The following is a 22296-nucleotide window of genomic DNA, read 5'->3' as shown; positions in this document are numbered from 1 at the left end:
GGCACATTCACATGCTGCTTTTACAATGATGTGGGGAGGATAGGGGGGAGGGGGAAAAGCTGTACTATGTTATCTATGATTTCTTTCCAGTTACCGATCAAATAATAAGCAACAGAAATGGAACAAGGCATTTAGGTTACAACTCGCTGATTCTATAGCACACAACTTATATAGCTTAAAAAGCTTTTACTTTTCATAGACATATGAGCCTCCATTATAGTCTAGATACCTGAATTCACTTCTTGTTCTTTGCTTTCATTGGTAAGAGGATTATCATGAAGCTTCAAGTAGATTTCAATTGCTGATCGAGCAGCTTTGAAGTAGAAGGCATGTTTCCTGAGCACATCTTCTAATCTCAAAAGGTCTACATAGGCACGAAGAGTCATCTTTCTCATGCAGTATGTGTGGAAGTCAAATTGATCATCCGTTATCTCAAAAAAATGCTTCAAGGAGGGGAAAAAAAGGAAACCAAGTCTAAGGCATTTCCCTGGCTTACTCTATTTTTTTACATAAATGGAGATAAAATTACAACTGATACTACAGGCATTATTTAACAAGCATAGAACTATTCTTACAATACTGACCATCCAAGAAAATCTGTCAGTAGGAAGAATAAACCCAGGAAAATCTCATTTTGTTTGCAGAAACTCTAATGATAATGCTCAGAGGCTAAGGCACTCTTTGAAAGCCAACTGAAATATGAATATGATTGCTCTTATTAAAAAGCAATTACAGAACAGACAGCATGAAGTTAGTGTCAAAGTAGTAGGTAAGGCATAACATTTTATACCGAATCCTTTTCACTGTTTCACAATAGTTTTGCACATAACAGATAGCAGGTGCCATCCTTAGCTATTACAATACATCACCAAGGATTAACCTGTTTTAGAAATTATATTAGAAAGCTTCTATGCAAAGAAAATCGTGCTGTTTACAGCTGCAAACATCTTCATTAATGGGAAGAAAATAAAGTGTTTTTACCTACTTACCCTTTCTACTTCATGACATTTTTTCAAGGCTTCGCCATATTTCCCTAGCCTCTGATAAGCTGCAGCACATTCAGTCTGGAACCACATACACTGCATCTCATTTAGGTTTTCCATAGCAGAAGTCCCTTCCTGAAATAAGTGTTATTATCACTTTTTGCCATCACAGTTTACCATCTTTTTTCCAAATATGACTAGTTACAGATTGCCAGTAGGAAACAACTTGCAGTACCATGTATAATGGATATAACATCTCCACAGCTGAGAACTCCACTAGTGCTGCCTCAATGCTTCTCAAGTTACAGAGGGATAAATCCAAATGACTTTAAAAAACAATTGTCTGAAGCAGATTAGAGTTGCAACACATTAAAATTAACTCATGTTTACACACACGATCCTAAAAAAAACACCAATATAGTTACTGCTTTACCATATAATATGAATAATTATAGTATTTTAGAACTTGCATGAAATCCAAATAGCTTTTGTTAGGCTAACAAGCTTCATACATTTTTGTGGGAAGTATTCTTCATAAATTCAAGACAATGAACAAACTGGAAGCACAATCCAAATATCAAGAGCACCAGTCACTGAAATCAGAACATTTTATGACAATACGAAGAAAATCCTATTCAACTCATAATATTTAAGTATTTAGGAACTGACTTTTCCTATCCTGCTACTGGTCTTTATGCACTTCTTGCCTTTGCCTTCACACAAGCATACACAGTGACTTCGCAGAGTACCAGAATGGCTTGGGTTGGAAGGGTCCTTTAAGATCTAGCTCTAATTCTCTTTCTGTGGACAGGATTGCCACCCACTAGGATCAAGCTACTCAGGGCCTCATCCAACCTCGTTCTGAATGCATCCAAGGATGGTGCATCCACAACTTCTCTAGGCAACTTGTCCCAGTTCCTCATTATCCTCTCAGTGAAAGAAATACATCCTAATATAACATTTAATCTTCCATTTTTAAATTTTAGAACTATTCTCCATTGTCCTACTGGTATCAGACAATGTAAGAAGTCTGTATCCTCCCTGTTCATAAGCTTCCTTTAAATTCCAGGAGGCTGCAATGAGGTCTTCCCTGAGCCTATCCTTCTCTGTGCTAAACAAGTTCAGCTCCCTGAGCCTGTCTTCATAGGAGAGGTGCTCTCAATAACCTTCGTGGCCCTCCTCTGGACCTGCTCCAACATTTCCATGTCTTTCTTGTGCTGGGGACCCCAGGCACAGATGCAGTGCTCCAGGTGGGTCCTCACAAGGGCAGACTGGAGGGAAACAACCACCACCATCATCCCACTGGACACCCCTTTTTTGGTGCAGTCCAGGATACAGTTGGCTTTTTGGGCTACAAGTGCACAGTGTTCATCCACCAGAACTCCCAGTTCTTTGAGAGCACTTCCACAGGGAAGGAGTCCTCTCAGTCTGTACACATATGTGGGATTACTGCGACTCAGGCACAGCACCTCATTAGGTTCATGTGGGCCCACTTCTCAAGCTTGGATCCCATTCCTTTCTTCTGTTAGATCAAGTGCATCACTCAGCTTAGTGTTGTCAAACTTGCTGAGAGAGTATCAGTCCTACTGAGCTTTAGCAGTCAGGTTTCAAATGGCCCCCAGAAATACTGAGGAAGTTTGGATTCACTTTCTTGTTTTTTCACACTTAAGAAGAATTAAAGAGCCTAAATTACATATCTGCCTTTGGAAACCCCATCAAGTAGCTATCTTTCATAGTCAGAACACAAATAATATGTGAACCCAGATTTGATGAACCTAAATTTTATGTAAATATAAAAACTATTACCACATTCAAACTGTTTGCCCAGCTTTTCATAAATGGAACTGCTCTATAGAATTTCAGTCTGTAGCACTAGTTTTAATAAATGAAATGTTCAAGTCCAAATTACATCTATGCAATATAATTAAGTCATAATGAATGTAGTAGCTTGCATATTCCTGACATGCATTAACTTAAAAATAGATGCTTGAAAAAAAGATAACTTCCCAATTTTAGTCAAAAATTAAGACTTACATTAGCAAAGTTAAACAAGAGCTGCCAGAAGCAAACAAAACCTCCCTTCACTACGGCAGTAAACATACCCGAGTGAATTTAGAACACATCTCTTCTGCATCCTTCACCATATTTGCTCGCAGCATGTATTTAGCACATTTAGAATTGATAAATCTGTCAGCAGTATCCAAAGATTGTGCTTCATCCATCCATTTGGCAGCTTCCTTCAGGTTACCTACATGCTGTCAAGAAGAAAGCAGTGACAGAGAAATTAAAAACTAAATTTCAAGATAAGCTTTATATTGACCCACTCTTGAAATTTATAATTACTGGTATTTCTCTTTCAGAAGTAACTAGAAGACAATATTCCTCTGCTTGTCCCCCTCGCTCTCACATCATATTTATAAATTCTTTTTATGAATATCAACAATTTGCTTTAAGATGTGACTCACTTCAGAAAAATCTAAACAGAATAGATGGGTTTTCATTTTCTTACCGACAAAACAGCGCACAAGAAGAAACCTGCACAAAAGTCAGTACTCACGGTGCTATCCATACATTCACACCAGTTTCACGGGCCCTTTTTGTTGTTTCTTTTTTAAAAGCTATATACTCCACATGTCCAAATTCACTTTTTACCTTGTAAATTTTCGCTTTTAAGTAGAATAGTTCTATTAATGTTGGAGTGCTTGCAATTGCAGCATTAATGTAATCCAAGGCCAAAGAACACTGGCCAAGTTTGTCAAAGTGCTGTGCCAGGAAATACCGAACCCAGAGCAGCGTTGTTGGGGGCTCTCTCTCTCCATTTTCTGTAATAAAATGGGAAAATGTTACATTAATCAGAAAGACTAAATACTGCCCTTGAAATATAAACACAAAAAACAAAGTGCAGCAGATTCATCAAGCATATCCTATAATGCTTTTGTTTACTAAACACTCATTTACTAAATCCTCCTCTTGCAAAAATAGTTTCAGCGCATCAACAATACTTCTTAACTGCCACAGAAAGTAATTATGTCATAATTAAGACAAGAATCAATAGATAGAAACTTACCGCATGGACCAAAAAGGTCACATGTTCTCAAAGAGGCTTCGTAACCGGTCACAAGTTCTTGGATTGTAGAAACCTGCATATAAAAGCACCAACTTAACTTTAGTGTGTATATACATATATACATACACACACACACACACACACACACACACACACAAATGTCTGAAGTGAACCAACTGAAACAAGGTGCTTTAGAAAAGGCTGGGCTTAAATTTCCCATAATAAAGAAGATACAGGCCAAGCTGTTTCCTAGCAAATAATAGGTACTACTAAAGACTTATTTTATTATTAAGAAGGCATTGCTGCCTAGAATACCGAATGCATCCCTCTATACATTAAGGCAAACACTTTCTGACATCATAACTTGCCAGTAGTATCATTCCAAAGCTAAAGACTCAAAGTTCAGTCTTAGCTTTAGACCCACACTACTAAAGCTTGAAATTTACTAGTGTTAGTATCTATGCTTTTCATGACAAAGAACTATTCCAGAAGCAGATCCATGGCTTACAAGTGTCACTTTTTTAAGCATTTTATTAATCATTCAGCCTGCTTTGTTGCAACATCTGAGATGTGTCTGTCACACTTAGCAAGCAGAGAAAGCCTCTTAATGAACCAAGAAGAGTACTAACAAAGAAAAAAGTATGACTCGTGTATATATAATCAAAACACGAGAGGGACTTGAAAAATGAGATATATTAACCAATCATGTCAAACTTATAGGCTGTAATAACCTAAATCATCAATAGGTAAAAAAGACTATCCTATGTTAACAATACGTAGTTACAAGAGTAAAATAGTAATCACTGCAGAGAGCGCAAAATTAAGTAGGATTTGTCAAAGCACCACTTCAAGTTGCATTTGGGGAAGAAAAGGAAGGGGTGGGAAATGAACCTTGTACCAGAAGACCAAAGTTTTCAGAAGATCAAAGCATTATAGTAGGCAAGAAATGGTGTTTGAAAGAGCAGAGGTGACAGGCTCAAGCCAGTGTAAATGTCTCAAAAAACGTAATAAAATGTATAAACAGATATACACATTCTAGAAAGCTATGGGCAAATCTTGTGAGTTTCTCGTATCAAAAATCTCATAAAATACAATAAAACATTACTAGACTTCAAATAATTACAGGATTATAAATAAAACAGTAAGAAATCGTAAGTACGTGGACTGAGTCAAATAACTGCATTGAGCTGTTCCCTGGCCTCAGATATTTGTTTGCTAAAAGAAACCTCCTGCACTCAGAATAACTTTGAAGCCTGTCTTCCCTAAAATGAACTTACATGCTGAAGTAAGCAGCTACTGCAGCAGGGTTCTAGTACAGACACAACAGTGTGTTATTTCCTTGCTGCTTTACACTACAACTTCAGAGTATCCCCACATTTTAAGTATCAGTTCTTCTACTGCAAGCAGATTGAGTGTACAACTGGAGAGAGACCATGCTCCCACCAAAAAGAATATTTCTATGACCTCCAAGGCACACGTGTAGCCAGTCCCTGCTTTGAGTCCAGGCTGTGGCTGTTTCCAGGCTTACAAGTGATTTTACTCCCTGCTTTGCCCCAGTGTAGAGATGCCACTTCTTTGGCTGCCACTTGCAACTATTATAGTGGTATCTTTGGTCAGTCATTAAGTGCAAATCTGTGCGATACACTGTATGATTTTCCTTTAGGCAGGGCAAAAGAGGAGTATCGCACACAGGAACAATGATGTGGGGATGAAAAATGGAATGCCAGGGCTACAGTAGCTTAAATTCTATTTTCTTATTTTTTTTTTCACATTAAGTTGAATGAAATGACAAATAGAAGTAAAGAGGAATGTGCTAAGGAAAGGTTTTTAAGAGGCAAACAGGCTTAGACCTCAGCTTGAATTATAAGTTTCTGCTTTCCCAGAGACAAATCCAATCTTGCCTCACCGTCAAACGTACAAGCATCTAAAATTTCAGTGTCTCAAACATACATTGCTTTTCATACAGAAATCTGATGGATGCTACAAAGTTGAGACCCCACAACAGGGCCAGAAACTTTTATGTATGGGAAGGCTCTGTCCAGTCCATTCAAAAGGGCCACGAAGGGCTAAAAGAGGAAAAATTAGCCAACAGTTCTTCAGCTTCCAGTCACTGATCCAGCACGGCTTAAGAAATCGCTCTGTTTTTCCATCTTAGCAGTTACAGCAGAAAGGTTTGCTTAAAACAACTTCACAGGAATCTCTCCTACTCTTGGACTCACCTGCCTCAAGAGGCTTAAAGGAAAAGACAGGATTCTCTATTCAAATATCATCTTGCAGCAGTGCTTCAAAATGGGGGAAAAAAGAGCTGGAAGTATGTGTGCTTCACATTCCCTATCTACAAAAACATAAACATGTGCCCACTGCCTTCAAGGCACTCAAAGTCAGATGAGCCGGATAAAACCTTAGGTAGTAAGAAAAACAGTGGTAATATCCAGGAATCAGAATTGTCTTAGCATTACTAAGCGTTTTTCAAATAGCTAGCAGCCTGAAAGGTCAAACGCTGTGTTCTGGCACAAGTAATGCATTTCCAAGTGGAAATTCCTTTCACGTCAGAGGCAGTTGTTACACAGACCATTTCTGAACACCGGTGTACAGACCATTGAAATCAACTGGAACCCCTCATGAGGAAAAGTATGTTGCTGCCAGGCTTTTCCTTCCTCCTCAGGCTGAGGGAGCAATCACAAGGAATAACTCTCCCCAGCATTGCTAAAGCACTCTGCTTTAGCAAAAGAGATTTCTACTGCAGAAGGACCTGCATAAGTGGGAAAAGGGGCAGCTGGAAATGGTTAGAAAAAACAGTTGTGGACTTGTTCATCATCGTGGGATGAAGACAGTCTTCTTTGCTTGAAATGAACTAGGATGTTTCCCAAGATAGAACTTCACAATTTTGCTCATGTCAAACTGCAACAACAACTTATGACTTAAGATGTCAACATGAGTGATTTTCATCACCAGAGAGGTTCTCATTCTGCAGATCTGCAGTGGGAGGACTGCATACCCAACTTACAAAAGCCATATTTCCATATATTGCATTTGCTTTTAATGTGAAAAGATGCATAAAAGAAAGAAGCCTGCGCATCGTATCCAAAGACTATGTTATCTGTATTCTTGTAATGTGCCCTGTGAACTTGGAATTGACCAACCTTCCCTCTTAAGTACAGAGGTCTTCACAGCTGTTTCTATTTCCTAAAATAAATAAACCCAAGCAACCTTTGTTGCTTTCCTTTTGCCAGTAATAGAAACAGCTCCTGAACAGGACCTTGTCATCTAAAAAGAACACTTCCCTTAAATCATAGGAATACTTATATGAAAAACTCAACTCCAATAAACATGGAAACTCCATCTCAATATCAGAAGTGTGCCCCAAACCTGAACCAAGTAAACTGTTTTCACCTCCAAGTGAAGTTGAATTTTCAAGGTATTTCCCATTACCAGCACTGCAAGTGGTAGCACTTGGAAAACAACAAGTGCCCAGGTTTGGAGTAAACTATTTCAGAGCATAACTGGGTTTGATGCTACTTTCCCAACACTGCAGAAGAGGTATCTGCTAGACTCGCTAAGAATTCTGATGTCTATGAGAAAAACTGTTGTGTCTTTCAAAGTATCTAAAAACCATTGGCAAGTTGCTTAGCTACACAGTACTCAAAGGTTGAAACCACTGTAGTGTAAAACTTCAAAACAGGCCTCACAACATACAAAAGCTAGGATATCTAAAAGACCGAATGGCAAGCTAGCTTTACAGCAGTAGCACCGGCAAGGCATTTTCCTTGGGCCAAAGGAAAGTCATGTTGGCATTAACAGATTAATATCTGCAGCCAAATTTACAATGGGAATACTTTCATACATACTTTAATCTTCCACAAGACGGAAAGTTTCCAGCGTGTACCCTGAAGCAATACTCTAAATTCTTGTGGGAAATGGAGAAACAATAGAAAGAGTACTACATGAAAACAGGTCTTTTTACAATGAGATAATGTGTTTACAACACGCAGAAACATTATCAGTGTACCCTGAGAAATATTTCAAAAATTAGTACCTAGGAAATTTAGGCAAAAACAGAATGAAGCTGCTGGCTTTGGATGCTTGCTTTTTGAACAGGCCTTGTGGCTGCTGTGGTGTACAAATAAAAGCTGAGCTAAACCACCTCCTTCTTCAGTTGTCTCCTTTATCAGCCCATCTTTGAGATGGTGGTGATTATTTACACATGTATGTGAAAAACAGCCAAAGCTATGAAGCTGAAAAGCAGCATCTTCACCTATAGGCAAGAAGTGGTTGCCATGAACCGAGATGTGCTTTTCATCAAGGCAGCAAAGAATAGAGCATGGCAAACAAATGCCAGCTGGCACACTGGCACTGTACAAAAGGTCTGAGTTCAGGTTCTTCTGGTGTATCCATACAGAAAGTAGGCAGCTACTTGAATAAGAAATTCCATTTCCTGTGGCTTGCTAGCTTAAATTCATTTAAAGGAATATCCAAGACGATAGCATTTATATGTTCACAGAAGAGTCACACTGTTTGACTGCTTTAATGCTTTCTATAAAAGTAGTAAGATAATGACTCTCTATTTTTACCAGTGTAAAAAGGAAGGGTATAGGGTATGCAGATAAATGAGCACCTCCAATTACATCCAAAGCAGCTACACACTGACTACACTTCTTGCAACCAACTTCCTTTGACTCTCTTGAAAAGTTTCTGTTCCACACCTTGTTACACATGATATGATTGACAAGCTCCTTTGGAGCTGAGGAACAGTAACTGGTATAAGGTCAGTCTCACATTAAACAAAAACTTGAAGGTGACTGTGAATACAAGGGTGAGCCATGAATTTCAAGTGCCTCAAATCTAAGAAAATAAGAATTAAAAATAAATGTAAGGATTTGTTTTAAATCAACAGTCCTTGAATCCCTTTCTTAAACTGTTATGGCATCTGAGTAACAGTGCTGCTGTTAAGGTACCATTTGGGATGGAAAAACACAGGACTCAGACTCAGAAATGAACTCAAATTCCACGTTGCTGGGAAAATCCTGTAACAACTGAGTCTTTTTGATTAAAACTTCTTTTTGTTAACAAAACCAAGCATGACTAGGTTAATTAAATTGGTTCAAATTCAGCTTCACATCAAGCTACTATTATCAGCATAATAAGCAGTTTAACTTGCCTCAGAAACCTCATGGTTGCTTCAAAGAAGACTATCAAACATCAGCAGGTTTAACAATACTCATGCTCACTAGAGTGGGAGCATCCTATTCTGGCACTACCTGAAACAGTTTATTTCATTCTTCCTCCACTTACTTTAAATTTTTTTCCTCCTTTTACATACACTGAAACTGCAGAAATACTATCTTCTGCTATGAACATACCAGATATTCACATTCTGAGCAAGTCCACATACCAGATTTCTACTCCTAGTATTTTAACTCTGCCATCTTACTTTTCTCTATAGTTAAACTGGCAGCGAGCAGAAACATGAAAGCATTTCTTGGTTGACTTCACCTTCATCTTAAGATTTGCTTCATCTTAAAATGTAGAGAGATTCAGAGCAGAACTAACATTTCTCACTTTCTTACACAAACCACCAGTAGTTCAGAGGCCATCTGACTACAAAAAGAGTTGCAACTTGCTCTAAACTCCTTTAGCTTTCTATATCAAGGAGGGAAATTGTTGTCTTTCTTGTAGAAGTTAAAGAAAAATCTTCACTCGATACTGCCTACCTTCCTGTGTAGACAGTCTTATACCTTTTACTTATTTATTTAGAGACTGTTGTTACTGATGTTTCTTCCAGACAGACATTCTCTCATCCAGTATTTCCTCACAGTCTCCGTGTTTTTAAGTTACCCAGAAAAAGGGTACATAAGCTCTAATTTTGAGTTTCAATGTAATCAGTGCACCTGCAACACAATCCACGCAAACCTTAATGTTGACTAATTGAAGATCTTCGCTCTTGGGATTTTTATCTCATGGATATAGAAGTCAATGTGTATGGAGAACCAAAGACCGTTTCTGAGTATTGCTTGAGGACAAAGAGAATGATTGTTGTGGGGAAGGGGGGGGGGGGGGGGGTGTTAGTATTTCAAAATCTCTTGTGAGGAACTGTAAGGAATAAGGCTGTTCATAGTTATTAGTAATACAGACAGTTCACAGAGTGTGAAAGTAGCTACATCTCATGTGTTTGCACACACGGTTATTAGCTTCCAGCAGAACAATTCTGTCCAGGGCCACAGCTACAACAGCCATGAACAGAAGCTTTGCATGAAAAACAGAACTCCTAAACACAAATTTTTGCTTCTTGACTATGCCATCAAGAGACTGCAGCTTCACCTCGGTTTACTCAGGCACCCATATATTATCAGCATATATAGTTTAAATAGACAAGTATATTTGTTATTTAAACACTAAAAGCTGAGTAAGACTCCATAGTATATAGCGGGCTTCTAAAAGTAGAAGCCTAGTGTTATAGAAAACTTGAGAATTGACCACTTAGCTTAAATGCTTCTTTTAAAACTTCAGAAACCAAAAACCGGGCAAAGAGTAAAAACTGCAAAACTGCCTGCAGTATAAAACAGCCTAAAACAGCGATTTAACAGTAAGTCTGCCGTACCAGCAAAAAGAATAAGCCATCCATATCAAAATACCTAGCATACACGCTGTATCATACTGAAACGTTCTCCTTGTAAATGCATCGTGGTTCTTTGAAATTTCTTACTCGCACATCTATACTATAAGGGGTTATTGCAAAAGGCTTCACAAATCCTGAAAATGAAACTCAATACTACTTCAAGAATATCAGCCGTCCACTAAAATCCCATCTTATTTACATGTTTAAAGCCATGTTTTGGTTATACATTTCAAAGTTCTAGTGGAAAACAGATTACCTTGGTTAGAGGAGGAAAAAATAAACCACAGGTTTCTTTATGTAAGATGGTGCTACCTCTTCATTATAGCCACTGTAGATTACAGAAGGCAAAATTTACTTAGTAGAGTGAGTATGAATAGGTTAGAGGCTGAAGTACAAGGGCATTAAAGACCCCAGTCCACAAATCACCATAACACAGCATCTAACTTAACCACTGAAAGCTTAGGATATTGTATTTGACAAGCATTGCAGAGAACTGCTCCACTGAGCTTCCCAACAGCTATTGTGTATTAACACACAATTAACATGCTATACAATGACCCCACTGCAATATTGTATCAGTCATTCCTGCTGTATACATTACAAACATCAGCAGGTTTGCCCAATCAAATTGTCTTCATCTGCAGGCAACTCATGGTCAGCATGAGCTATTTGACCCAGGAAACAACCCAGATAATTATGACTCAGGGCCACAAAGATGATCAAAGAGCTGGAGTACCTCTCCTATGAAGAAAGGTTGAGGGACTTAGGCCTCTTTAGATTGGAGAAAAGATAGCTACGAGGAGACCTCAGTGCTGTCCTCCAGCACTTGAAAGGCACTTACAAGTAGGAGGGGACCATACTTTTTACACTGTCTCATAGTGATAGAACAAGGGCGGATGGCTTTAAACTAAAAGAGATGAGATTCCAGATAGATATGATGAAGAAATCTTTTACTCAGAGGGTGGCGAGGCACTGGATCAGGTTGCCCAGAGAAGATGTGGAAGTGTTCAGTGCCAGGTTGGATGGGGCCCTGAGCAGCCTAATCTGGTGGGTGGTGATCCTACCCATGGCAGGGGGTTGGAGTTAGTCTTTAAGGTCTCCTCTAACCTAAACCATAGTCCATAATATGATTCTAATGACTTCACTAGAATTTTACTGGCTTTTCCTCCACTTTTCCTTCAGTACACTGAGAACAAATTCAGCATCAGTGAACAATTCCATCAACAAACTGTCTGACTGATTTCTAAGAAGCGCAGTAAATCTTTATACAGCTCTTTACCTAAAGGAACAGGAAGATAATCACTGACAAAACATCAAATGCACGATAATTTCATTGTCTGTTAGAATGTGCGCCATGGAAAACGACAAAAATAAAGATGGATGCTACATATGCCATTTTGAGGGCTTCAAAATCCAGAACGATGAATGGAAGACTGTAATGAAACAATGATGAGGCTCCTTTCTATCGATAGCACCCTCAGCCTAACCAGATCACACACTTGAATAAGCAACCTACTCTTTTGGAAAGTGCCTACCCTGCAGCAGCAGTTACAGATGCTTCACTTGACATGTGGCAAACCATGCATGTACTCACATTTAACCCAACACTAATGCAAATCTGCAGCTATTCACCTGTATTCAAAGTGAACCCATTTCTAAAAATGCAGGTTCTGTGGAAAGTGCTTATTTAACTCTTTGTGAATGGTCTGAGAAAGGAGAAGCAATAAATGTTAGGAACTGACTGAGTTTTGCTGGCAGATATAAAACCGCAAAGATTCCAAAATCACAGCTTGCCAACCAGTTACCTCAGTGCTCCTGTCTACGTGCATTCAAGGCACATCCATCTTCATCCATGAGCTCAGAACTACACTCATGATTCCAGATGCACCTCACCAGGGGACTGAGCAGGATGGCCTCCCTCAACATAGTGGTGCTTCTCCTCAGTCAGCCCAAGGTGCTGTTGGCCTTCTTTATCCCAAGGGCGTGCCGTTGCCTTATGTTCAGTTTGCTGTCTATCTGAACCCCTATGTCTTTCTATGCAAAGCTGCTTTCCAGGGTGAATAACCACACTTCAGTCATCTTTATTGAAGGACAAGCATAGGAGAACTACACTATTTTGATCAAGTATCTTGGAAAAGATTAACTGAGTGCAGGAATGTAAAGAAATACAATATATCCTGTACTATAAATTATGCAAAGATAATTCTATGCATAATTTTAGTTTTCCTAGAAATGTTGGAGTAGCAAGAAACACTCTCTGCCTTTAACATCCTTTGCTCAGACATAGCTCCAGTGATGCATTAGGTAAAAGGATTTGAAACAACAGTTCAAACAAAAAGAAAAATCAATTAAAGATTTGAACAAGGCATTCATTATTCTGCTCAAGTTATACATAAGATATAAGGATTACATACTTAACAGTCTTCCTGAAAAGACAACTGAGTAGCAAAAACCAAAAAAGAAAAATCTACATTTCATGTTGCCACACCATCGATGCAAGTGCTTCTAAAGTATGCAATCATCGTCTCAAATGCATTAAAAAGCATTTCATTCATCTCCACAGGCTGTCAACAGATATTCAATGAGAAGCCAGAAACTTCATGCAAAAACATCGACGCTGTTTTTAGTTAGACTGAAATTGGATTATGTCTCCAATTTCCACCAAAGCAAAGAACTTGAAGGTAAATCCCCAACATATTCTGTCACTGTTGCTCCAAAATAGAACAAAATCCCATACTATAGTAAAACAACACAAGATACAATCTCAAGAAACTGAGGAAGTTGTAATTGGAGTTAGCTTTGTTTCACCCAGCCACACTTATATTACTATTACCTACTACTCTCTGAAATCACCTTCCAATATTTAAAAGGGGATCATAAACAGGAAGGGAAAACACCACTTCAGGTAGATAGTTATAGGACAAGGGGGAACGGTTTTAAGCTCAAGGAGGGAAGGTTTAGCTTGGATGTCAGGCAAAGTTCAAGGCCAGGTTGGATGGGGTCCTGGGTAGCCCGGTCTAGTGACAGATCTGGAGGTTGGTGGCCATGCATGAGGCAGGAGGGCTGGAACTTGATGACCCTTGGAGTCCCTTCCAACACAAGCTGTTAATTCTATGAATATTTTCAAAACAGAAGCATTTGGAAAACGATAGGAAACTCTCAAAGTCAAGAACATCCACAGCTGGTTGATAAGCTTCATCATGTATTGTACTTTTTCTTCCAGCTATAAAAGTTGTTCATAACTGGAACACCAAGTGTTCTTATTGCCTGTAGCAAAAACGGAATGTGTGAATAAATTCTCTTTTATTTGCTGCACATTTTATTAACCGTAATTTGAAGCATTTACTGCATCTTTTGAAAGCTTGGAACAAATAACTCAGTCTGAAATAATAGTTCCGGTGTGATGCAATTTTTCCAGATCCTGGAGAATTTAAACTTGTAAAAATTGAACACTAAGATCATCCAGAGAATGAAATGGGAAATAAACCTTTGTGGTAAACAGTAACAGTAACATATTGAAGCAACTAAGAAATAGACAGAGAATATTAGCCATCTGTATGACATTTTGAAATCATTACTTCTGGTGACATCATAAACCATAAGCTGAGTGAATCCTGACACACTTGCACTCAGAGTACGCATCTTTACTGCTTATCTTTGACCTCCAGAAAATAAAAATGAATAAAGATCAGTGCACCCTGCAACCAGGCTTCAAGTACTTTGAAATCAACTCTCCACAGAAGTAAAGTAACAATCTTGTCACGGTTTAAGCATCACCAAATGATGACTCGAACATGACAAAACAGCACATTAGGGAGAAGAACGTTCAACAGTTGTTGTTTGTTAAGTAATAGTGAAATCTAAAAATTAACATTTAGATAATCGTTTAGAAATTCAATACAGAAGACTTCATTAAAACGAAGTAAGTACTAAATTTTACCTTTTCTGGATTGTAATATAAAGATTTCAAAGTGGTAAACAAGGGTGGGCAGCCTTTACTGAAGTTAACCCTCAGGAACTTATCCATTAGTTCTCTAAATTTTTCACCTAGAAACAAAAGTGTATTTGGTTATATGTCAGTGATTGCAAGTGTTATATAAACTTAAGTAGTATTTGGTACACAATTCTGGATGATAGAGTAACTGAAAAACTGCATTTAAGAGTTTTCATCTTTTATTGAAGAATAAGATGCAAATATGCTCGGAATTAATTAAAATAAAGAAGACCAGAAAGTAAAATGCTTAACTTGCTAGCATTTAGGAGACCGATGACTGGAAGACATGGTAACTGTCTTCAAAATCTTTAACAGCTATTAAAAAGGGAAGGGATTAACTACTGTCTATCTAGTACACAACAAGGGTATTCAAATAAATGTTGGAAAAAAATATAGTGGTAAGAGTAACTAAGCACTGGAATTAATTACCTCAGAGACCTTATAAAAGCTTCATCACTAAGCTTTTATGATTAAATTACACAAACGTGAGTTCGCAATAGCACAGATAAAGATTATCCTGCACTGAGAAAGAAAAATGGAACAAAAAAAAAAGTGAGTCCCCTCCCTCTCTTCCAGTCTTTCTTTTTTTAGGTAGGACTGGACTTTAAATCTAATGATTGTTTCTGGAATCAGAAACAGGAGACTTATTCAGAAGCACTGTAGCTAATGCACTTAGTAAAGCTAATGAACGTTTCAGTACATTTTGAGGTTAAAAAAGGCATAGTACTTGCGGTTTCATGTTCCTGAGAAATGCTGTTTGTGAAACAAAGCTAGACTTCAAAGAGAAGGTATCCAATTAAAAAAATACAGCTGCTCTTCACGTTTGTATCCCTATGAGGAACAGTGATTGTTTCCAATGGTTTCAATTTATTGTTTTTGTTTCACTTCGCTTTGAACAGAGACGAGGCTGTTAACGCTGATTACTGTTGTGGACTTCTCAATCTTTAAACATAATACTAAGCTAAGCACATAAGACTGTTGATTGAAATAAGCCTCAATTTATTAAGAACGCATCAACAAAATTTGATTAACACATTGCTGTGAATATCGAGAAAAAGAAGGTACCACTGCTCTGCATGTAACATTTCTAATGTACTTCTACCAATTCTAAACTGTCCTCAACTTGTTATTGGCAATGTTACTAGTACAAACTCATAAAAGAAGTTCCTTCCTTAGTAAAACAAACTGCTAAATATAGGAAATTCTACCTGTGGATGAGGGATGCATAACTATAAGCCCAGGCTTTATGACATGTGGTTTAATTAAAAGCTTTCTCAATCTACCAGAAACTCCTCATCAGCAAACAAACAAACAAAAAACTTCATTCTTAATTTCTTCTGCCACAATATTCTAATTTACGTTCTTAATCGAACAACTGTAGCTTAGAACTTAGCAAAGCAAGGTTCAAGTGCCTGTTAAGTATGTGGGTTTTTTTTTTTTTTTTTTTTTTTTTTTTGTATAGAAAACAGAACAGCTTTGAAAAAGTCTAAGGAACATAAAAACAACCACAATGATGCACCCTAGTCTACAACATACAGCTTAGCAGTCAATCTTTTAACTGATACACAGGAACAGTGAATCTACAGCAATGTAAACAAATCTAAAACTGAACTGCCAGACTCCCTCTTCCCATCCTCGATCACCTCCAAGCTCCCAGAAGGTGGTTTCCAGCAGAATCAAGGATCTGATTTGCACAAATTACAAGGTTGTTATGATGGGATTCAAGGTAAGGTCTGGGAGGCATTTGGTCAATGACTACACTGGGACAGAAGCTTCATTAAACCAAATATTCTCCTCTCTTGAAATCTGCAAATATATTTCTACTGAAGTTGGTCTCTACCTTTTAACATTTTCGTTATTAATTTCTGCCAACAACATTTCTAATCTGCTCAGTTTATAAACATGAGGCATTTGGAACACAAATGCAAACCCATCAGGTGATTTTCTGCAGGCTCAAAAACAGTCTTATCCAACCTGACCAAAGCAGACTTAAAGGATCAACAGAGAAGCTGATCATGGAAATCCTTATTTATTATGAAACCCACCAAATCAAATTCACCAAGAGATTTCTCTCAAATGATTTAATTGTGAATTATTTTGCTTCTGAAATTAGCAGGAACAACTGACGCCTATAACAAAACTCATTTCTACTTGAATGAACACCAGCTGTAAAGCTACACTGTCCAATGAAAGAGTAACCCAGAACAAAACATACAGCGAAGAAGTCAACACAAACAAGGCACACTACTAATGGAAATATGGAAAATCACTTTGAAAGGTACTGATTGTTGGTTGTGTATTGGTGTAAACAATTGCATAACAAAGGAGAAAACTCTGTTGTGTGGCTTTTTAATAAAATCTAGCAAACCTGCCATGACATTTTGCCTTTGTACCTTCAAAAACGTAAGATATCTGGGATTAACTAAGACACAGGTGTTGATTTCAGGGCTATACCTCTTATGAAGTGGTTACAGTCTCGTGCTTTTACACAAGGGTGTGTGCAGACAAGCAGACAAGCGTACTAGTTCTGTTTGGCACTATTGAAAAGTACAGTGTATGCAACGATCAGAAAAGGAATGAAACCAAAAGCAAATCTTATTTTACTTCCTTCTCTCTCATAAGAGTAGAGTTGTTTTTTGTGCTGCTGTGTTTTTGGTTTTCTTCTTTAAAGTGTATTTTCCTTGCAGAGTGGAGGGTATTTGTCAGCTTTATTTCAATACGACTTGTAAAATGATGTGATCTCTGAAAAGAACTTAGTTCTAAAACTAAAAATATAACAACCCGTTATGAAATGCTGCACATCTGCTTTTTGTTCCTGTTCTTCTTAAATTACCAGCAACAAGTTGATGGATTAAAATGGCTCTAAACAAAAATGCTGACAGATTCACAAAACAGATTTGGTGTTTTCTGGTACAAAAGCAGTATTAAAATCGTTGTGAAATTCATGCTTCTTGATTACAATATGCATCTTTTAGAACTGCTTCCTGTAGTTATAAATTAGAAGGCAGGTCAGCCCATGTCTGTGTATGTGTACAGAGATCCATAGCCCTGCCTCTAAGTACAGCAGAACTCCCTGCCTTTTAACTGATGCTCTTTAAATCAATGATGTAGAAAAGCTACACATAATAATTCACAAGACCCCGGGCACCATTCTGCACTGTAATTTTATCAAAGCAAACAGCATTACGTAGTTGGTACCACCATATTAAGAGTGCGCGACCTTTTTCTATCAAATCCTAAAACATAACAAATACTTTTGTCTATTCCAAAAACAAAAAAAGCATTTGTCTAATTTGTGTACATGCAAAAGTAGCTATTAAATGCACATCTAACAGCCTAACAAAAATTAAGAGGAAAAAAAAAAGCAAAAAAATAATAATATTATGGAACAGATATGCAACTTGTTACCTGAAACAAAGTTTAAAGGTAATCTTCTAGGTGAAACTGCTCTGGGATGCCTTTTACTAACTTCTTCATAAATCTGAAGCCTCTCTTCTAAAGTGCCTATTATCAGTAAATACAATAGATGTAAGTAACAGAGATCAAAGTCTATTCTTCCAAAGGTTTAAAACGTTGAGACTTGTTAAGATTCAATATATGTTTTGGACTTTGAATCATTTTATTTCCAATTAATCAAAACCACTGTGAAACAGTGCACTGAAATCGCTATGACAGAAATATCAGCATAATCACTGTAAGGGTAAACTGCAAAAAAAAAAACCAAAAAACAAAAAACCACCAAAAAAACCAATTACCACTCAAGTTCAATCAAACAGTAACATTTGTTTTCTTTCACTTGTGCACTGTGCAGACCCATTCATAAAGTATTTTAACAACGATGCTTCAAAACCTGTCTTTCAGTATGCATTTCCTTCAGACATATTTGAAGCATTCAGGAATACACTATGTATGCTATTTGTCTATCTACAATAAAAACTATATAAGCACGTCCTTATCATAAAGTCCTTTGGTGGCAGCAAAATTAAAGCACAACACTGCCAGCACAGACACTGGGCATAAGAAGTGTCAATACCTTAACATTTAAAAGTAGCTTTATTTTTCTTTAGATTTTCTTCCCACTCCTCCCCTTTCCCCCATAATATGCTTTGGAGCTCCAATGTGGTTAGAACTTAAAATTAATCTGGTTTTTGAAATGCCATTTTCATATAACTAGAATCAGTTTTGCTGAAACGTTTTCAAATTCATCAAGCAATTTCAATAAAAATGAATGTTTTTTCACATCAAGACTATAGCACAACATATATTTAATGAATATTTCCAGTTTCTTTTCTAAGAAAAACAATTTATGTTGTCTCTGAGCTCTGATATTGGGGAAGGGGGGGAAAAAAATATGTTACCCAGCGGCTCTAAGAGATGTGCAGTTCTAATAGTAACACTAAAGTAATGTTTGAATTGGAACTAAAGCATATAAAAAGCCTAATTGAAGTCACAAGTTGGAGCTCCAGAACTTACCATGGGGGAGGAAATAGTCCTAAGACCACCTAAAAAAATAAAGTAGCATTATTAGTTTTATAAATTAGTAAAGTTTTAATCTATAACAAATTTTAATATGTCAAATAATCTACTGTATTGGTTACTTGTTAAAAACTATTCAATTATATCTACATACTATATTCAAGCAGAAAAGTCAATTTTGGATGATTTATTTTGAGTTTATTAATAACTCAATCACCATCTTCACTTCTACACTAGGTACACTAGATACACTAGGAAAAACATTCAAAGGGCAATGGTAGTCTGTATATAAATGCAACAAATATAATCATCTTTAATTCCCAATCACAAGCTGTATTTCCAGACATTATTAAAACCCAAACCATAAAACTTCCTGGAAGCTGGTTGAGAAATATAATGCAGATCTCATATCTACAAACAATATGCTTGTGGGCTTATGATTTATGATGTCATCAGAATTATTCCAATAAAACTTCCATTTATTAGTCAACAGTGAAATACAAGGAATGTATTCTAGCGTAAAAGTAGACACTTGGCAAAGTTACTATTGCAAAACAATTATTATAGTAGACATGATTGCAATATTTGGGATTTTTTATTATTTTTTTTTAATCCAATTTAAGTATTTTCTTGACGAGACAGACCAGCAGTAACATGAAATAGCCCTGAGAGCAGGGGGGGGAGGGCAGAAAAAAAACATAAACCAAAAGGCTCCATCACATTTATCACCTTTTTTCCCAAAGAACAGTCAGCTTCTAAGGAAAGCTTCTCATCTTTTAGGAGGATATCTGGATTAGATGTTTACTAAGTATTTCTCTACATGTGAAAGTGGTACCACCCAAACAAGTTTCAGAATGATGGTTTTACTTCCTGGAGTATAAATAACACCGTGACAATCAGGTTGATAGGAACAAATTGCAATTCGGCTTCCAAGCTCATGCATGACAAGGAAAGGTCCTTCAAATAAGCATGTTAAACCAATGCCAGCTTTAGATCCAAGAAGAAAAAAGACTTGCTGGTGCTGATTTCATGCATACAAGTGTTTATCCATTTTTTAAACGTTCAATGAAAAACAACCATAGATTAAATAGTAAATGATTTTCTGCTGAGTCAAGCTTTTTGAACTCAATTTGCAATATACCAAGCAGAAGGTTTTAAGTATGTCCAGGACTGTAGGTATTTTCAATGTACCAGTACTTTTTAACTTACTAGGTTGCAGGGACTTTTCCAGGCCTTCATAATAATACCAGTTTTCCGCATTGCGCTCAATTAATTCTTTGTATACTTCACCAGCTTCTTTTAGTCTTCCCAACTTCAACAGCATTTCTCCTAAAAACAAAGCAGGAAAGAGCTATGAATTACATGCCACATCCTGGCAGTGAAATTTACGAAACAAAGTGAAAAAAATGGGATTTATCATACGTAGATACTGAAAAAGAAGTTGTTTTTTGTTTTGTTTTACAGAGGCATTTATGGAAATGACAAGTGCTACATGAAGTCATCATACCCATAGCTCAACACAATTCGGAGCATTAAGTACTGGTGGAAAACAAGATTTGCATGTCTTTAACTACATGCTTAAACTAGTTATTGGGATTGTCGCAAGTGGGCAAAGAAACTTCCTTCCAGAACAGTATAACATCACACTCAGTAATATAAAAAAATACGGAAAAAGTTTGTTTGGGCAGATGATCATTGCTTGAAGACTAGCTGAGAATCAGCCTGCTTCTGGAAGTGTTGTGTAATTGCCTATGCACTTCCCTTCTGTTATTTTTCTTCCTCTTTCCTTAACTTGATCTAACCCATAAGTTTTCTCCACTTCTCTCTCCTGCCTGATGAAGGGGGCTGCAAGGCATGGGAATAGGCAAGCAGCCAAAGAATACATGCTATTACACTACATAACTGTGCACATTCAGAACCCAGTACTTGAAACCCAGAGAACAACTGTGGGTTGCTTTTAATTTAAAAAGTCAACTTCATTATTCAATGAAGGCCAGGAATACAGAATAAATGCATTGGAAAGCTCACGAAGGAAACATTTTATTATTTCAGTTCTAAAAAATAAATAAAATCAGTGTTTGTACTACAAACAGAATATTCTTCATTACAGTAAAACTGGATTACAATAGCTTTGATTAAAGAAAGCTACTTACGCAAACACTAATACCACCACCTTCGAGATCTCCTTTGTTCCACCGTCAACCCAAATTAATCTACCTGTATCCACTACAGGGCATACTACCGAGCACAGGATTGTAGATTCTGTATTAAGTTTCCCAATATTAGTTCAAAATTACTTAAAGATTTCACACTTATTCTTTTAACACATTAACATATCTGAAAGCTGGTAGCAAAAGTTTAGAACAAAGAGAAGAACTTACCTTTGATTTCTTCTACTATTAGTTTATCACATATTTGCTTTTCATATGTCTCTATATGTTCCAGAGACTCCTGAAAGAGATCTGCCTCTCTCATCACTTGATTTTGATATAAAATTAGTTCACTGTATTCATAATCTATTTTATTTGGAGGAATCTAGGGGAATAAAAAACAATTGACTAGTTACCACATGCCATCTGTCTGTATCTCAACTATATGCAATATGACAGAATACAAGATTCAAGCAAAGCAATGTATCAAGTCTATATACTCTCCCAAGTATTCCAAAATGTGAAACTCCCAATATTCACAAACAAATTAAACTCACTGAGGATATCCACTGCTGAAGAACATTTCAGAAATGGCTGTACATCACCTTTCTCTACCACTGTGGCCAGGTCAATAAAACCAGAATCCTTGCTTTCCCTCAGAGAAAGATCTCAGTAACTCATTCCTTCTGAAGGACTTGTGTACCCCACACTAAGTTTGACCCAAGTTCTGCAGCAGGTTGTTGGGATTTCACAATACAGCACTACAATATAACACAAATTCTGGAATGAATTCTTTCCAAAGAACAAGAAACATTCAAACATTGGCTATGGCTTGAAAAAACTTGCATTTTTTCATGTAAGAAACCTGCACTATTTTTTTTTTCTAGCCAAACACTCTTCATACTGCACATTAATTCCATTGAAAGCACAGTTCACAAGCAATGCAGAGTTCTCAAGCAACAGGTGATTCTTTCAAGATCTGCATACGTGTAGTAAAACTAGTGTGCTAC

At 37.2% G+C, this 22296-nt stretch overlaps 1 protein-coding gene across 2 annotated transcripts in view; it reads right to left on the bottom strand.

Annotated features, from left to right (window-relative positions):
* The window catches only part of NAA16 (N-alpha-acetyltransferase 16, NatA auxiliary subunit), a 54348-nt gene that overhangs the window by 7604 nt on the left and 24448 nt on the right, over positions 1 to 22296 (bottom strand). Inside the window, exons 6-14 of one of the 2 annotated variants that reach the window (XM_072358115.1) lie at positions 21518 to 21671; positions 20346 to 20465; positions 18069 to 18164; positions 14607 to 14713; positions 4051 to 4123; positions 3636 to 3805; positions 3086 to 3238; positions 990 to 1118; positions 230 to 443 (exon numbers count right to left, since the gene is read on the bottom strand). In XM_072358115.1, coding sequence (XP_072214216.1) covers positions 230 to 443; positions 990 to 1118; positions 3086 to 3238; positions 3636 to 3805; positions 4051 to 4123; positions 14607 to 14713; positions 18069 to 18164; positions 20346 to 20465; positions 21518 to 21671 — 1216 coding nt within the window. Of the gene's footprint in view, positions 1 to 229; positions 444 to 981; positions 1119 to 3085; positions 3239 to 3635; positions 3806 to 4050; positions 4124 to 14606; positions 14714 to 18068; positions 18165 to 20345; positions 20466 to 21517; positions 21672 to 22296 lie in introns of those variants that run through there. The other variant, XM_072358123.1, reaches the window with a different exon arrangement.

The sequence above is a fragment of the Excalfactoria chinensis genome, chromosome 1 (assembly GCF_039878825.1).
Source record: "Excalfactoria chinensis isolate bCotChi1 chromosome 1, bCotChi1.hap2, whole genome shotgun sequence".
Taxonomy (NCBI): Eukaryota; Metazoa; Chordata; class Aves; order Galliformes; family Phasianidae; genus Excalfactoria; species Excalfactoria chinensis.
The sequence above is the reverse complement of the archived record's forward strand: the minus strand, read 5'-3'. Positions and strand labels throughout refer to the sequence as shown.